The 16,325-nt window shown below is 37.8% G+C and overlaps 1 protein-coding gene across 9 annotated transcripts in view; it reads right to left on the reverse strand.

Moving 5' to 3' along the window:
* LOC129243788 (ryanodine receptor) overlaps positions 1–16,325 on the reverse strand; it is a 96,603-nt gene that overhangs the window by 64,434 nt on the left and 15,844 nt on the right. For all 9 annotated transcript variants that reach the window (XM_054881098.1, XM_054881096.1, XM_054881100.1 and 6 more), the window contains exons 3-9: positions 14,127–14,355; positions 6,268–6,471; positions 2,473–2,550; positions 2,067–2,255; positions 1,783–1,982; positions 1,546–1,720; positions 1,097–1,446 (exon numbers count right to left, since the gene is read on the reverse strand). In XM_054881098.1, the coding sequence (XP_054737073.1) occupies positions 1,097–1,446; positions 1,546–1,720; positions 1,783–1,982; positions 2,067–2,255; positions 2,473–2,550; positions 6,268–6,471; positions 14,127–14,180 (1,250 nt within the window). In that variant the 5' untranslated portion in view covers positions 14,181–14,355. The remainder of the gene's footprint in view (positions 1–1,096; positions 1,447–1,545; positions 1,721–1,782; positions 1,983–2,066; positions 2,256–2,472; positions 2,551–6,267; positions 6,472–14,126; positions 14,356–16,325) is intronic.

Here is a 16,325-nt window from a genome sequence, read left to right on the forward strand (position 1 = left end):
CATGCACTGGAATCGCTAAATTGTGAGTGTCAGGTGGCACGAAACAAAACTGGAACTCTACAAATTTTCAAGCTCTGCTGCTTACACATCTAACGGCTTCAGGTATAAATGACAGAAATTATAGGGAAACACTTCACAACCAAACTGAAAAGCGAAGGCATAGAAAGGTTGAAAGTAGGTAAGTTTTCAAATCTGGCTTTTTGGTCTTTCCAGACTTATTGTGACAAACATATATTTGGAATGTTATTACCAATGCAAGTGATTATGGTAAAGACAATCGACAATCGGGACAAGACAACCGAAAAATCTTCTTTTGTTTTGCAAATATTTTACATCTGCTCTCATAGAACAACTGACGCTGCTACGATTAAGTAAAGGGTGGTTAAATTTCAAGGGCCGATGTTGAATGTGAACCACATCTAAACGTCAACGACACCGTTGGACTTCTTTCTTTGGGGTTATTTGAAAGAAAAGGTGTACGTCGATAAGCCAGCAACAATTCAAGAGCTAAAGGATGAGATAATTCGGCACATTAACGGCATAGAACCTCAATTATGCCTCAGCGTCATCGAAAATTTGGACCATCGGATGGAGGTATGCCGCCGAGGCCGTGGCAGCCATTTGGTCAATATTTTGTTCCATACCTAATTGAGCCATACCAATATTATCATAATAACGAGAAATGACAATAATTTCCTAAAAAAAATTGTATTTTATTCAAAATCAACACCTGCCCTTGAAACTTAACCTCACTTTATATGGATTTGCTAACTAGGTGAAATTCATCACCTAAATATGAACACCATGTACCATGAGAGCCGTCCCGCGTTACTAATGGGAATAGTAATTGCCTCCGGGTTGCAATGAACTGAATATACGATATATATCTATACATATAATTATGTATGTACCTCAGTTCTTTGAGTCAATAATCTCAGACAGGCATACAAAAATTATTTTTAAGCACCTTTGTATGGAGATTAATTGAATGATAGCGAAAAGTAAATAAATATTGTTAGTATCGGCGGACTCATTATAACTTCATACTTGTATACATATATTGCAAAATTCAAAAATAAATAACTTGCTGCTTTACTTAATAAATTGTGTGAAAAGGCTACTGCATTTGCGGATAACACGAGCTGTTTTCGATTCTTCTTCCTGAGATCGAGAAAAGTCTAGACAATCGTCCATTTTTCCTTCTTCATGCAGAATTGCTTGCTTTTCCTCCACTTTGCCAACGCCTTTCTTTTTGGTTTCATAGCTTTTATAGCTGAGCCATAGACTGGACTCGCAGTGTTGCACAATGACAGTGGTATCACCATATTTTATAATAGGGATACCAATAACTTCAAGATCCTTATCTTCAAGTACTTTTTTTTCATCGTCCTTTTCTTGCCTTAAGCAGAAAGTCGTTGACGCAATCGATGCTTCTTCTTTTTTTACCTTTGAAAAAAAGATAAAATAATATTAGATTAGATATATCATGTAAACCCACAATAAGTTAGGTTAATTTATTATAACATAAAATTTAACTGTTATTACCAAAAATAATTCGTTATTTTCGTTAACGCCTAGATATCGGCCAGTGGTAATGTGACGTATGCGCATCGGGTGATACCAATTAATGAAGCCACCGGTCCATTTAGTGCGTGCTAACTCAAGTCGCCATAATGAGCGCGCCTGTGACATTACTGAACCACCTTCATATATAACAATACTGCAACGAGAAATAATGAAAAGGTCACAACTTACGTTTTAACAAAATGTATGAGTAATTACTTTTGTCCCGCTTCGCGACCCCATGTACTTGGTATAGTTAAGCATTCATCACCACCGTGGAAAAAACGTAGCACATCACCACCGAACACATAGCCGACATATTTAACTCGTGAAATACCGGTACCATAAGGCTGCACTGACCAATGGGTCACGTGAAAACTAGCATTTACAATTGATTGTTCGTTTTCCTTGGTAGTATGCTGCGTATTGAATTTGTAAAAGAATATATGGATAATTTTTTACAGATAGATAATACAATACTTGGTTTATGGGGGTTCACTTACCAAATATCGTTCCGTGGCCACCGAGACCAAAATCAAATCATCACCCACCCGGACTTTCTCACCTTCAGATCGTTGTTTACTCGCTGGATGCACTGTCCACCAACAAGCTTCGCCTTGACTGTGCTCTTGCAATCCTACGTCGAAAGACAACTTGTCATTCGAGGAAGAGGTAGACAGGCATGCCAAGTACTATATTAAGCAAAACATTATTAATTAAAAATAGTTCAATAAAGTATTTACTAAGTATACAGATATTTAAAGAGTCGCTTGTATGGGAAACAGATTCATGCAATTAGCCTGGTTATATAATATAAAAAGGGCACTTGACGCATATTTATAGGCGAGGGAATATTAAGCGCAACTCCCTTAAATAGTGCTCATGAGTCTCAGTGCTTCTCTAACTTACCATATCACTATTGTGGTGTCGCAAAAGTATAGCATTTCCATATAGTAACGTCCTATGACCGGATCCTGTCCCTTTGCCCTGAAAATGTATAAATTTACAAGGTTGGAAGGTTAAATACTTAGATCATTATGAAACATGTAAGTTTTTATTACCACTTCAATTATAATTATGATCAACGGAAGTGTGAAGAGTACGGATCTTATTTTTATAGTGTTTACAAGTGAAGTGATACTAACTGGATTTAATAATAAGTGGATTACAGACTATGGAACAGTGATTTTGTTCCACAGCAAAACATCAAAGTTTAACCTTGCAAAGTATTCCTTCAAAATGAGTAACGTTGGCAACCCGTTTCATTCTTTTTCATCTCTATTCGATTTTGAATTAGTCTGGCTGATGGTGCCCGCACTCAACGACCTTATCGTAGTCCCTGTATGTTGCCCGTGAGATACACAAAATTGAGCAGAACTTGAGCCCGTAGAAAACAGCTGCTTTCGTTACATATTTACACAATACGGTTTGTGTGCGTTTGCGTTCTGTTGCATCGACACATGACGTTGCCATTCATATTTTTGCATACCAACTTTTACACACATCCGCGTAATCAGTTACAATTTTTCATTGTATAATAAACCGAAGCCAAAAACCAACAAATGCAAATAGTTAATTTATCTATAACTAACATTATTAAATATCGTTTGTAAATTAATTTCATAAAAATTTAAACTTTTTTTACGTTTATTTTGTTAATGAAAATTACTATTTTACAAGACTGTGGGGTGGAGAGCAATCAGCTGACACGTTTTTACGGAATAATCCAACATTTTTCATTTACCTACGTAAACGATCCGCGATACTACGTATTATTATTAGAAGGCCATTACGCACTGCGACCAGAGCTGATCTATTGTGAAAGGCCTATTTTGTAACCCTAGAGTTTTAGGCTTTTTAGAAATTTTAGCCAGTTTTGAGTTTGTTGTTCCAAAGATTGCATGGAGATACTACGATACCACCAAGGTGGTTAAGTCTTTGTCTGCCCAACGCAGGACATTCACATAGCACATGTTCTGAGCTTTCTATGTCCATTTCGCAAAACGGCAGACATTGGTCTCGGATAGACCAATATTATTTAGATGGTACCTCAGGCTGCAGTGACCTGTAAGGTATCCGGTTAAAAGACGCAGATCTACTCTGTTTAGTGAGAGAAGTTTGTCAGATATTCCTTTGTTGGGACTTGGAAATAGTTTGGCTTGACGCTGACCGGCACAGTTTAGCCAGTGTGCGGCAAGTTTTATTTCTTCCCATTTCCTAAGGAATTCATTAATGTGGCCTTTTGTCAGTCCACAGAAAGGCTCAGGACCAGTAAGTTGCGTATTTGCTCCTTGTTTTGCAAGGTCATCAGCCATTTCATTTCCCTCATGTCCTTCATGTCCCGGAATCCAGCCTAGTGTTACTATGTTGAGGTTTCCTAACGTGTTTAGAAGGTTTAGGCAATCGTTTACCAATTTTGAGGTGATACTTGTTGATAGAAGGGCTTTTAGAGCCGCTTGGCTATCTGAAAGTATGTAGATGTGAGTACCTCTCATTCTCCTTCTAAGACATTCTCTCACACATATTTCAATGGCATGTATTTCTGCCTGGAATATTGTTGGGTAGCATCCCATCGGAATCGATTTTTTGAATTTGGGCCCATTGACTCCTGCCCCTGTTCTACCATTTTCCAATTTGGACCCATCAGTAAACCATAGCTGGGAGCCAGGTTTGAAAGTGATAGAGTTAGTTCTCCAGTCTCTTCGTTCATTGATTATAACTTGGAAGTTCCTGAAGAGTATTGGTTTGGGTGATAGTATATCATCCCTATGAAGAATTGGACTATGTAGGAAGTCTTCTAAGATCTTTAAATGTCCTTTCATATCCCCACTTTTAAGTTTAGATATACCTTTTAATCTTAAGGCACTCGAGCGAGCTTCCCTTTCAATTAGAATTGGAAGCGTGGTATGTTCAGAAGCACACCCAATGCATCCGTGGGGCATGTTTTCATAGCCCCTGTAATACCAACACATACCAGGCGATGCAGTTTGCTTAATTCGTTTGCTGCCTTTCTTTGCTTGACCTTGGGCCACCATGCTAAGGATGTATAAGTGACTATGGGTTTCACAACTGTGGTGAATGTCCAGAAGGTCATTCTAGGGTTTAGTCCCCATGTCTTACCAAAAAGCCTTGTACAGGCAAAGAATGCCCTTGTGGCTTTTGAAGTAACTCTCTCAATATGGGAATTCCACGTAAGCGTTTTGTCAAGACTGACGCCAAGATAGTTCGCTTCTGTCGAGAGTTCAAGTGTTGTTCCATTAAGGGTCGGACATTTGAGATTTATGTTCCTTCTCCTAGTAAACGGTACAAGTGTTGTTTTGGATGGGTTGATGGAGAGCCCTTTTTCCGTGCACCATTTGTTTATTATTGTAAGGGCTTGCTGCATGCGATCCGAAATGGTTTCCTCATGCCAGCCTAATACATAAACTACTAGGTCATCAGCGTAACCCTGAGTGTGAAATCCTAGGTTATTCAGTTTGTGGAGAAGTTCATCTATGACTAGAGTCCACAGAAGAGGTGAAAGTACGCCACCTTGAGGGCAACCTCTTGTGGCTTTAATAGATTTGATTGTTCCTCCTAGTTCGGTGCTGATCGTCCTAGATTTCAGCATGAATATTATCCATCTAGTAATGGGTTCAGGTACCTCCTTTAGATATAGGGCATTATAGATTGCCTCATAGGAGGTGTACGATACTACGTAACGGAACGGTGGTGATTTTTCATTTACATGGGGCTCTCAGTAGTTTCATCGTGTTAGCTGACACGCAACGTACGTTTACGTTGGTGATCGTGAGTCCCATAAGGCGGATCTATTCTAGGTGATATCAGTATAACAACTGATTCAATTTTTGGGGACTGTTAAATTTGATGTTTTTTTGCATTTTTATTTGAAAATTGTGTACAATTATGTGAAAGCATATCATTTAAAGATGGGCAAGTGTGGAATGGGAATGGTTCATTTTTCCTATCCATAGCGTTTGCAATCAAGTTTACCATTATCACAAATAACTCGTATTTGTAATCTGATAATGTAACCCTGTATCTCATCGAATTCCTCAGTCATTTTTCGAATAACCACGGTATGCTCCATTGGCTGCGGCATATCTTCAGTTATTTGCATCCACTTGCATTTATGAAAAAAAATTGCATTAAACTAGAATTTTTCTAACCAATCATCGACGATACAGTGAAAAAACTTATTATACAAAATACGTGTAAATTTAATTTTTGTTCTACTGAGTTAGTCGATATTATTCAATTTGTGTCAAATTGGTTCATTTATATTTAGCTAAGAATTGTTAACTTATTGCGTCTAATGAGTTTGCAGCTTCTGATAACTTCTAATAGGAATTCGGCAGGACCTTGGTTCATTCACAATTCACAATTATCGCCAAAGCTTCATTTGTTCGGCATTTTGACAAATTTAAGGGGAACATTAGAAAACGCAAAAGGATTAATCCTTCCCATCGGAAACCGCTTTCGGTTAGAGTGCGGAAATTGAAGACTTGCCTGGTCAAAATTAGTCTGAGAAAATAAAAAAAAATGTATGTATTTTAATAAAATGTTCGTCTATTAAAAAGCCCCTTAAGTTTTCTCTCGTAGATGAAAGTATATTTAATTATATAGCCAAATTAGAGCAATATACAGCCACTTTTTTATTTGTATATTATCATTATATAATTATTTAATTTTTTTTTAACTTACAGTCTCTGATCCAGCCGCAGTAACTAGTTCTTGTAAGGCTCGCACTGACAAGGCTTGCTCGATTACGAAAACGCATTGTGATAAATCTGGCGGGACGTTTTTGTCCGCAATATTCTCCAAAAAGCAATGCCGATTACCAAATCCTTCAGCTGCCAGGCAGACACGTTCTCCCGTTGCTGTACAAGAAAGACATACCATATCTTCCTGTAAATTATACAGATAAAACCATTAGTTAATGAAAGCCTGGATATCTTTGCTAAACATATTAATTTAAAAGTTTCTTTTATGTTTAATTTTTTTAGAGAATTGATACAAATGTAACAGTTGAAATAAAGGATGATGTACATGATAAATTTCAAAAACAATCGCTAAAACGAATTTCGAAACTTCAAGGGCTTCAAAAAATCGATTTTTTTTTTGTGCATAAATGTCTTCCCAAAATATCCAAGAATGTGTCCTCAAAATTTCAGAAGCAAATTCAAAATGTTTTCGGAGTTACAGAAGAAATTGTGAGCAAGCGTCGCGCAGTATACGAGTGGCCGGTATAGGTATAGTATTTATACGTTGGCCATATTAAACTGACCCATTGAGTAACCCTATATTTTTTTACTGTAATTTCAGATCAGCTAATGACATACCGCGTTGGAAGCGTCAGTCGAAGGAGATTTTTACCATGAAACAGTACACCCCAATAGACCGCGCTGAAATTGTTCAGCTGTACATTCAAAATTCCTTCTCGATTGTAAAAACGCAACGTGCGTGGAGAAAAGAAAATAAAGTGAAAAGTGCGCCGTCAAAGAACGCAATCAAGCAAATGCACAAAAGATTTTTGTCTTCCGGCACTGTGGCTAATACCCGACGTCCAAATAAAAAGCGGCCAAGACGATCTAACGAAAATATCGCGGCCGTACGAGCCAGTATCGAGTCATCGCCGCGAACGTCAGGTAATCGTCGTTCTGCTCAGTTGGACATCCCTCGGACCACTCTACGACGTATCATTCGTTTGGATTTGGGGATATTCCCGTACAAAATACAACTAAATCAACAACTGTTGCCGGCCGACAAGCCTCGTCGCTTGGAATATGCCAATTTTGTCGTCCGAATGGCCCAAACTGATGAGGATTTTTGGCATCAAATCATTATGAGTGATGAGGCCCATTTCTCCTTGAACGGAACCGTAAATAAGCAAAATCGCCGTTTCTACGCCACTGAAAACCCTCAAATTATTGAAGAGGTACCTCTCCACGACCAAAAAGTTACAGTCTGGTGTGGCATTTGCGCTGATATGGTCATTGGGCCGTTCTTCTTTGAAAATGGTCAACACCAACCATTGACCGTCAATCAAGAGCGTTATCGGGCCATGATAACCGATTTTGTGATGCCGATTGTTCGTGAAAATGGTATGGAGCACTTCTGGTTTCAGCAAGATGGCGCACCACCACACACAGCACGAGCCACCGTCAACTTATTGAAGACTTTGTTCCCTGGCCGTTTGATATCAAAAAGCGGCGATTTTGACTGGCCGCCACGATCACCGGATTTGACGCCACCGGACTTTTTTCTTTGGGGCTATTTGAAATCTAAGGTTTACGTCAACAAGCCAAAGACACTAGGCGCACTTAAGGCCAATATCCGACGGGAAATAGCCACCATATCGGCCGAGACGCTGGCCAAAACTATGGAAAACGCCGAAAAACGGCACATTACGCTATACGAGCTAAGGGCGACCACTTGCGCGATATCATATTTAAAAAGTGATGTAAACGAATCTCCTTGAACTAAATTAAATGTTTTTCACAATGAAACACAAAAAAATGTTTCTTTTTCCATATTTTTTTAATAATCACATGGGTCAGTTTAATATGGCCAACCCTGTACATATCCAAATACGTGCTAAGGGCGACCACTTGCGCGATATCATATTCAAAAAGTGATGTAAACGAATCTCCTTGAACTAAATTAAATGTTTTTCACAATGAAACACAAAAAAATGTTTCTTTTTCCATATTTTTTTAATAATCACATGGGTCAGTTTAATATGGCCAACCCTGTATACAAAAACTTTGACGCGCGATTTCTCGGTTTTTTATTTTTGCGATTTTTCCTAATTGGCGGAAAAGATAGGGAAAAAGTTAAACGTCCTATCGAAACGAGATAATATTGATTGTATTCGGAATTAAATTCTCTTCTAGTTGAACCTAAAAAATCGTAAGAAAATTATGATTAACTCACTTTTTAAACAATATAAAGTAAATTTGTTTTTCCAAAAAAATTATTTTTTTTTTTTAATTAGCGAAAAATTGTTGAATTTCTCACTTTTTGTTTAATTTTCTTGGTTTAACTAGAAGCTATACTATACTCAAATAAAAAATTTTTTGGGTTTTTGGTTTCAGATGAAAATTGCGACCTGCATCTTTCCCGCCGCACGACACATGCACACTCGAGGCGCCTCGGCAAAATGCTTGTACCAGGCATAATACGACATATATTTTAATGAAAAAATTTCAGAAGACTGTTGAAATATATCACAATAAAACCTGAAAGTTTCGTTTCAATCGAAAATTTCTTTCCTGCCCAAAAAAATCCACGAAATCGATTTTTTGAAGCCTCTAAAGCAGGCTCCACCCTTAAGCTTGACCTATAAAGCAAATATATGCGCACGCTTCAACTGTGATTTTTCGCACTTACATTCGATTTCATATGTTGCTAGCGTGGTGCTACCCTAAGAGCGGTTTATTCAACTTATCTGTAAAAAGCATTACGTTTATAAAAAGGCCGCTTACAGCTTATATCATGTGCTGGACAAAGTCTTTGGCTGTGTGATCATAACTAACTTGGTGGCGGTTATAGGCCACAAACTAATGCACAATTGAATATCAAACGATTAGCTTCACACAACTTGAGGTTCGAGAGGCCAGTGATGTGAGGAAACATTATGTAGCGTCTGATTATATACAATATATATATATGTTATATTTATCGTTTATTTTCGACTTAAAATCATCTCGAGCTTCGGTATGGAAATACTGAATAACTTTAGCAAGTAGCAAAATTGAATGTTTGTTGGTGTTTTTTTATTTGATTTTGTCCTTTACAATCTGTTTCAACTGCACTTAGAACACAACATCCAACAAATAACCACCTTTACGAGCCACACAATATTGTGCTCTTTTTTTCGAATTTTCCATTACTTTTGCTAGCATTCGGGTGATATTGCCTCTATTTCAGATCTAATGTTGGTCCTGAGCGCTTCCAATGTAGTGGGCTTGTTGGCGTATACTCTACTTTTTAAATAGCCCCACAAAAAAAATCCGGCGGCGTCAAATCCGACGATCTTGGAGGCCACTCAACATCAATTTCATTGGAGCGTCTTTTACGAACTGGAACACGTTGATGATTTGCTACAGACCCCGATTCTTCAAAATTTTTAGTCAGACGCGGTATTTTCGACGGTATGCACGTTGAGCAAGCACAATTGAACGACCATTTTCCAAATACATGGTCACAATTTCCGCGCGTTCTGTAGGTGTAAAGTTATTCATCGTTAAAATTGTACTGAATTGACGTTTCCAAATTATTTTTTCTCAAGTCCTTCTGACAATGGATAGCAAAGTTATTCAATATTTCCATACCGAAGCTCGAGATGGCGCACCCTGTATATCCGAGATTTTCCTCCTGTGCGCCTTGATGATTTTAAGTCGACCCCTAACGGCAGATAGTTTGTTATGAGGAGCTTTTTCTTGCAGAAACACACTCGGTGGTTTATCATTGCCTGCCAAGGGGCAAGCGTTATCAGAAAAAATGTTTCCTATTATTTGGTGTTTCATGCACAGAGATTTCGAATCTGTCTTTCGCTAAATATTTACGTATGTTTTTCTCTGCGCCACATCACTATTATTTGCTCTCAGCTCAAGCATTTTATATTTGCCCTAATTTATGATTGATCTACATTTAGATTAATGTTAGTCTGTAAAATTTTATACGCAAATATATGTATCTAGTCTGTAAATTCCTGTAATCTTAACAAATAAATAAATATACTTAAACAAATAAATAAATATATGATTTCTAATTTTATAAGTATATATATCACAGTCCGACGGCGGCCGCCGTGGCTGAATGAGTTGGTACGTGACTACGAGTACCATTCGGAATTCAGAGAGCGAACGTCGGTTCGAATCTCGGTGAAAGATTAAAAATTAAGAAAAAAAGTTTTTTTCTAATAGCGGTCGCCCCTCGGCAGGCAATGGGAAACCTCCGAGTGTATTTCTGCCATGAAAAAGCTCCGCATAAAAAATATCTGCCGTTCGAAGTCGGCTTAAAAACTATAGGTCCCCCCCATTTGTGGAACAACATCAAGACGCTCACCACAACTAGGAGGAGGAGCTCGGCCAAACACCCAAAAAGGGTGTACCCGCCAATTATATATATATATATATGTATCATAGTGGGGACAACAGTATTAATTATTAATTGTTGACACATTTGGTCTTTAAATTTTACTGTTTTCACAACTCTGTGCTCACCAACACACTCGCAAAGCCAATTTTGCCGACCTCTGATTATCTTCATAACAAAGGGAGGAAAATCTCTCGTGGGAAGATTGCATTGCATTGTATTGCATTTTTTGCGCTTTGAAAAAAGGTCTTGTTGCGATGTATTAGGAGGGAGTATTCTAACAAGTCGCTCTTATTTGGAAGCAGCTCTTGATGTGACGCGTTAGTAAATGTGCTATGGAATGCATTATTAGAACTCCGAGAGGAGATCTCGATGCATTTATTCACATCTACTAAAGTTTGTAAGTTCACACCAATCACATTCTGATAAAAGGGGACTCTTGTAATGAGGCACTATAAATATAAAAGCTTCTTCCTATATATAATATTTAAGCGTTAAACTAAGCTGTTTTTACATTACTACAGAAAGGAGAGCATTTTTGTAAAACATGTTTACGATTTCGTATGTTTATTCAAACAAACGACATAATACTCCCCAATGATTCAACATTAGAGTGTTAGACCACCAGCATTACGCGTAGTCGCCCTATATTGTGTAGAGAAAACTGCTTTAGAAGGAGTAAGATGCTTATAGAAGAAGAAAGAAGAGGTGTTTTTGTGCGACTATGTAATCGACCGTATCACGTCTCATGTTATCTCAATGGATTTTCGAATATCGAAAAATTCACAAATATGGAAATTGCAAAATGCGATATCTCAGTGAAAAATAAAGATATTTAAGCAAACTCAACGGCATTTAAAAGAGGAAGACTTATACTTTAAAATACTATTCTTACTTTTTTATGAAGAGCAAAATAGCTACATAACCTCAAAAATGGGCAAAAACAGAGTTTTTTGCACTTTTAGGTAAGGATATCTCAAAATCCTGACGTGATAGAGCAATTTAAACCCCGGATTCGGATTCTACGCAAAAAATTACTTCGGAAATGACACTACACTTTTATAGGACATTCCGAACTCATTTTTTTGCAGACCTGTAATTAGCGCATACACTATTCATTTTGGTCTTTCACCGAGATTCGAATGTATGAAATCAAAATAAAAAACTCTTCAGTTCGGTTATTTAATAACCACACCTCGTATCTTTCAATTCATTCTATTAATTGTGAAATGTTTTATTTAGGCCGCCGTAGCCCGATGGGTTGGTGCGTGATTACCATTCGGAGTTCGTAGTTTCGAAAACTGTGAAACACCAAAATGTAGAAAGTTGTTTCTATTAGTGGTCGCTCCTCGGCAATAGCAAACCTACGAGTGTATTTCTACTTTGAAACAAAGCTCCTCATAAAAAATATCTGCCGTTCAAAGTCGGCTTAAAACTATAGGTCTCTCCATTTATGGAAAAATATCAAGATGTACACCATAAATTGGAGCAGGAGCTCGGCCAAACACCCAAAAATGGTGTAAGCGCCTATTTTAAGGGTTTTCCAATAACAGGTGTTATTGGTGAATTGATTGCGCTATCGAGAGATGATTAACGATTTTGTATGGCCGGAATTGGATGGTATTGATCTAGACAACGTTTATTTTCAACAAGACGGCGCTTCCTGCCACACAAGCAACGAAACCATTGATCTTTTATGGGAAAAGTTTCCGGACCGTGTTATCTCTCGAAGAGGGGATCACAATTGGCCACCGAGATCTTGTGATTTGACACTTTGTGACTTTTTTCTTTGAGGCGTGAAAGAGAAGGTCTACGCCAACAGCCCAGGGTCGATTCAAGACCTCAAAGAAGGAACTCGTAAGGCTATCGAGGACATGGCATCCACTGTGCAATTCGATTATGGAAAATTTCATGAAAAGGATATTGTCCTATAAGCGTGGTCGTGGTGGTTATGTGCCTCATGTTATTTTCCACTATTAACGGCATACCTTCCTCTTTATAATGAAATAAACATCCGATCATTTATATTCAAAAATAGCATTTTTCTTTGAATATCAAAATAACACCTCTGGTTGGAAAACCCCATATATATAATATGTATAATATATATATTTTAGTAGCAGATAATTATAATCTATTAGGTTAGGGAATAAGTTCGTAGCGTTTTACCGAAGACTTTTATTTAAACAAAAAGCAATAATTATGTCAATAAGTTAATCAATTATTTTAATTATGCTGTTTACAACTTCTTGCCACCTCTCGTCCAATTTGTTGATGCCTTTCCGCCAAAAATCGCCTGGTCTGGTGTCAAAGAAGTTGTTGAGCCAATTTTTAAGGACCTCTTTGTTATAGAAGGTAACACACTTAATATAGTTATACAAGGAGCGGAAAAGATGGTAATCGGTCGGTGCAAGGTCCGGAGAATACGGCGGATGCTGAAGGACCTCTCATTCGAGCTTTTAGAGTGCGACTTTGACGATTTTCTTTCACGCGGTGTAGCTGGACAATGTTGAGGTCCTTGTTGACCGTGGCATTTTTTTCGAGCCCTCCTAGTTCCACAAAACACATATCATGATCTTCTTTGGATGAAGATCCGGCTTGACTCTTTGACGTATTAGCCACACACTCTTTTTTTTGCTTCATATTGATGCATAGGTCTCATTTCTGATCTTCCGTGACGATTCGATAAAAAAACACCGGTCTATGACCCCGTGTTGCTCGTTTTTTTCGGTAAATCTCATTGAATGAAGGTGACTGAAAATCGGTTTATGATCGCAGTTCATTTTTTCCGCCAATTCACGACTGGTTTATCGACCGTTCTCCTTCAAAAGTGATTTGAGACGTTTTTTATTGGATTCAGAAGACTTTCCGGTGCGGGCCGGTCGTCGAAGTGGAAGTCGCCACTTTTGAACTTCGCAAGCCATTTCCGTGCTGTAGACTCGCCTATGACACCTTCTCCATACACGTCGCAAATGTCCCGGGCTGCTTCGGTAGCTTTTTGATCTCAATGAAAAGCAAAGAAGAGCAGATGTCAAAAATATTGATTTTTGCCTCCTGGGTATTCGATTTCTAAGCCTCAAACTAATAAATAAATTACATAGCTCAAATATACAATTAAGATAGTTTTGTAGAGTAGAAATAGTTCTATCGAATGAATACTCACCCTTTGCCAAGTAGCAAAAAAATCGTTGTAAAATAAAAGAAAATTTAAAAACGCTATGAACTTATTCCACGACCCAATAGATGCGTCAAAATTCATTGTTCAGTAGTTTACATTACATATAACGTTAATTGTATTAAATTAAATTTACCATGAATTCAAGCAGAGGCTTGACCAAACACTAAACAAAGGATTTTTGCGTTTAATATAACGATGCAAGCATATTCGTCATCCTTTTAATTTAGTTAGAAACGCATCTCTTTTTTATACTAAACAGGTTCTCAAACTGCGTTGTACTCACCGTTCGCAGGAACGAAACATCATCCTGCTCTGACCCTCCTTCGGCTTCAGCCATATTGGTACTAGTAGCTCAACGCCTTCCTAACATTAAATTTGGTACTCAGATTTTCAATACTGAAGCTTTTGAAGTTATACTGCTGAACGGACCCGCGTTCCTATAAGCAGTGTATTGCTGAAGGTTGTAAACAGAATTTTCCTCTTGCTATGTGCCTGGTTTCCGGTTGCAGTAACTATATTGAAAGAAAGTTTTAAAGAAAAAATATATTTGTTCATTAATTTATCAAGTGAAGTGAAGTGTTTTTAAATAGTGATGTATTATCTATCGTCAATATTAGAAAATTTTCCGTACATACGCGGCAGCATATAAAAAAAATTAAAACAAATAATGGAAATATGTATAACAGGATATAGGTACTAATGCCATTTTTTCAACTTTGTCCGTTTAAACGCGTTAATCTAAGGAACGTATGAACAAAATTAGATCTCATTTATAGCCCGGTTCGAATTATAGTCTAAACAAATACGAATTGTGAAAACAAATGTTTTCCATAGAAATTAGCCCACTTGGTGAAGTTCAGATATTTTGGAAAGCGTATTTATGTGGTGGCCAAAATCTAACGGAAATCACACAAAAACGTTTTTCACTATTAGCCCAAAAAAGCTATCCTTTGCGGTGGCTTCATCGGTATGAGCAGCCGGTAATTTTATTACCCGATTACTACCCATACAATGTAAAACAAGGTGTAACAGTGATATTGTCACGATTTTATACTATTATAGCCTAAAAATGTGGGACGAGCATACCATGTGCGAACAAGCGAGAGACAGTTGAACAAGAATATATGTATGTATATATTATATATTAAAGATTTACCAATGTTTACCAGTTACTTGTGTATTTGAATTTTACAACTAGTTTTGTATTTATTTTATATCTCAATTTCTGAACAAATACGCGAAAAAGTCGAAGTATGAGAATGTTCGGGAATGCCTTAAAAAAGTAGAACCGAAACCGGTTGCAGAAGTTCCGTCGAAATTTGAAGAAAGTGAGACGTCGCAAGCAACAAAAAAGAGTCAAAAGAGTCAAAAGGAAGTGGAGAAAGGCGATTCGAAGCTAAACTCAGCAGCAAAAAGTCCAGTGGAAGTTGAGGAAAGCGGTTTAAAGTTGATAGAATTTGAAAACTTTAAACTGAACAATATGCAGCCAACATCAAGTGTGAGCAGCAACTCGGCCAATTCAGTTGAATTTCTCGAAATGTTAGTAGGAGCGTAACGGTCAACAATTGGCGAAAATTATACCAAACTACGACGGTAAGACAGGTCCACTCAGAACGTGGCTGGAGGATTTCGCCCACAATGCTTTCGCGTATCGTACCCAGAAGAACAAAAGTAAATGAATGCGGGAAACAGCCAAATTGTTCCTGCCAAATGGTCAGTGTCTCAAACTATGAAGGTTTATGTTAACCATTAATCGAAGAGTTTGACGAGATACTTAGCACTGCCGACGTTCATCAGAAGTTGATGCAACGGAGAAAGAGAAGTGAAGAGAATTTTCACGTATACGTACTTCAAATGAGAAAGGTAGCAGTACTAGGAGCGGTGAAAGATGAAGCAGCCATTCGGTATATCGAGGATGGTCTAAAGGTACGTGATGACTTGAAATACCCTTTATATAGTGCCAAAACTTTGTAGAGCAAAAGCAAAACTACGACAAAGAAGGCGGCAGTGAATTGCGTGGAGTTTCGAAACAACATTGTTTCAATTGCGGACCAACTTGTAGAATCGGATCAGTGCACAGAAATCGTAATGAAATTAATCAATGATTATAAACTGGCTACAGCTACCACTGCTGTACACCCTACTCAATTAAAGATAATACCAAAGGGAAGTTTACTAAGCTTTAATGAGAGTCCAACTCGACTGTCTGCAGCAGAGCGTGCCATTATTAAAAACCAAATTGAGGAATGGTTAGAGCAGGGTACAGTCCGTGAACCCACTGCGAATATAGCTAGTAAAGTCATTCTAGTAGAAAATAAAGACGGCGGTTATCGTGGTTGCATAGACTACCTGGAAACTGGATTTCGCTGTGTTAAAAGATTGATACCCTGTACCGGTTATTGACGAGGTTTTGGAAAAAATGCTGTCAGCTAGATTATTTTCGGTGATGAACCTGAAAAATTTCGAAAGAAAGTAGACAAAA

The sequence above is a fragment of the Anastrepha obliqua genome, chromosome 4 (genome assembly GCF_027943255.1).
Source record: "Anastrepha obliqua isolate idAnaObli1 chromosome 4, idAnaObli1_1.0, whole genome shotgun sequence".
NCBI lineage: Eukaryota > Metazoa > Arthropoda > Insecta > Diptera > Tephritidae > Anastrepha > Anastrepha obliqua.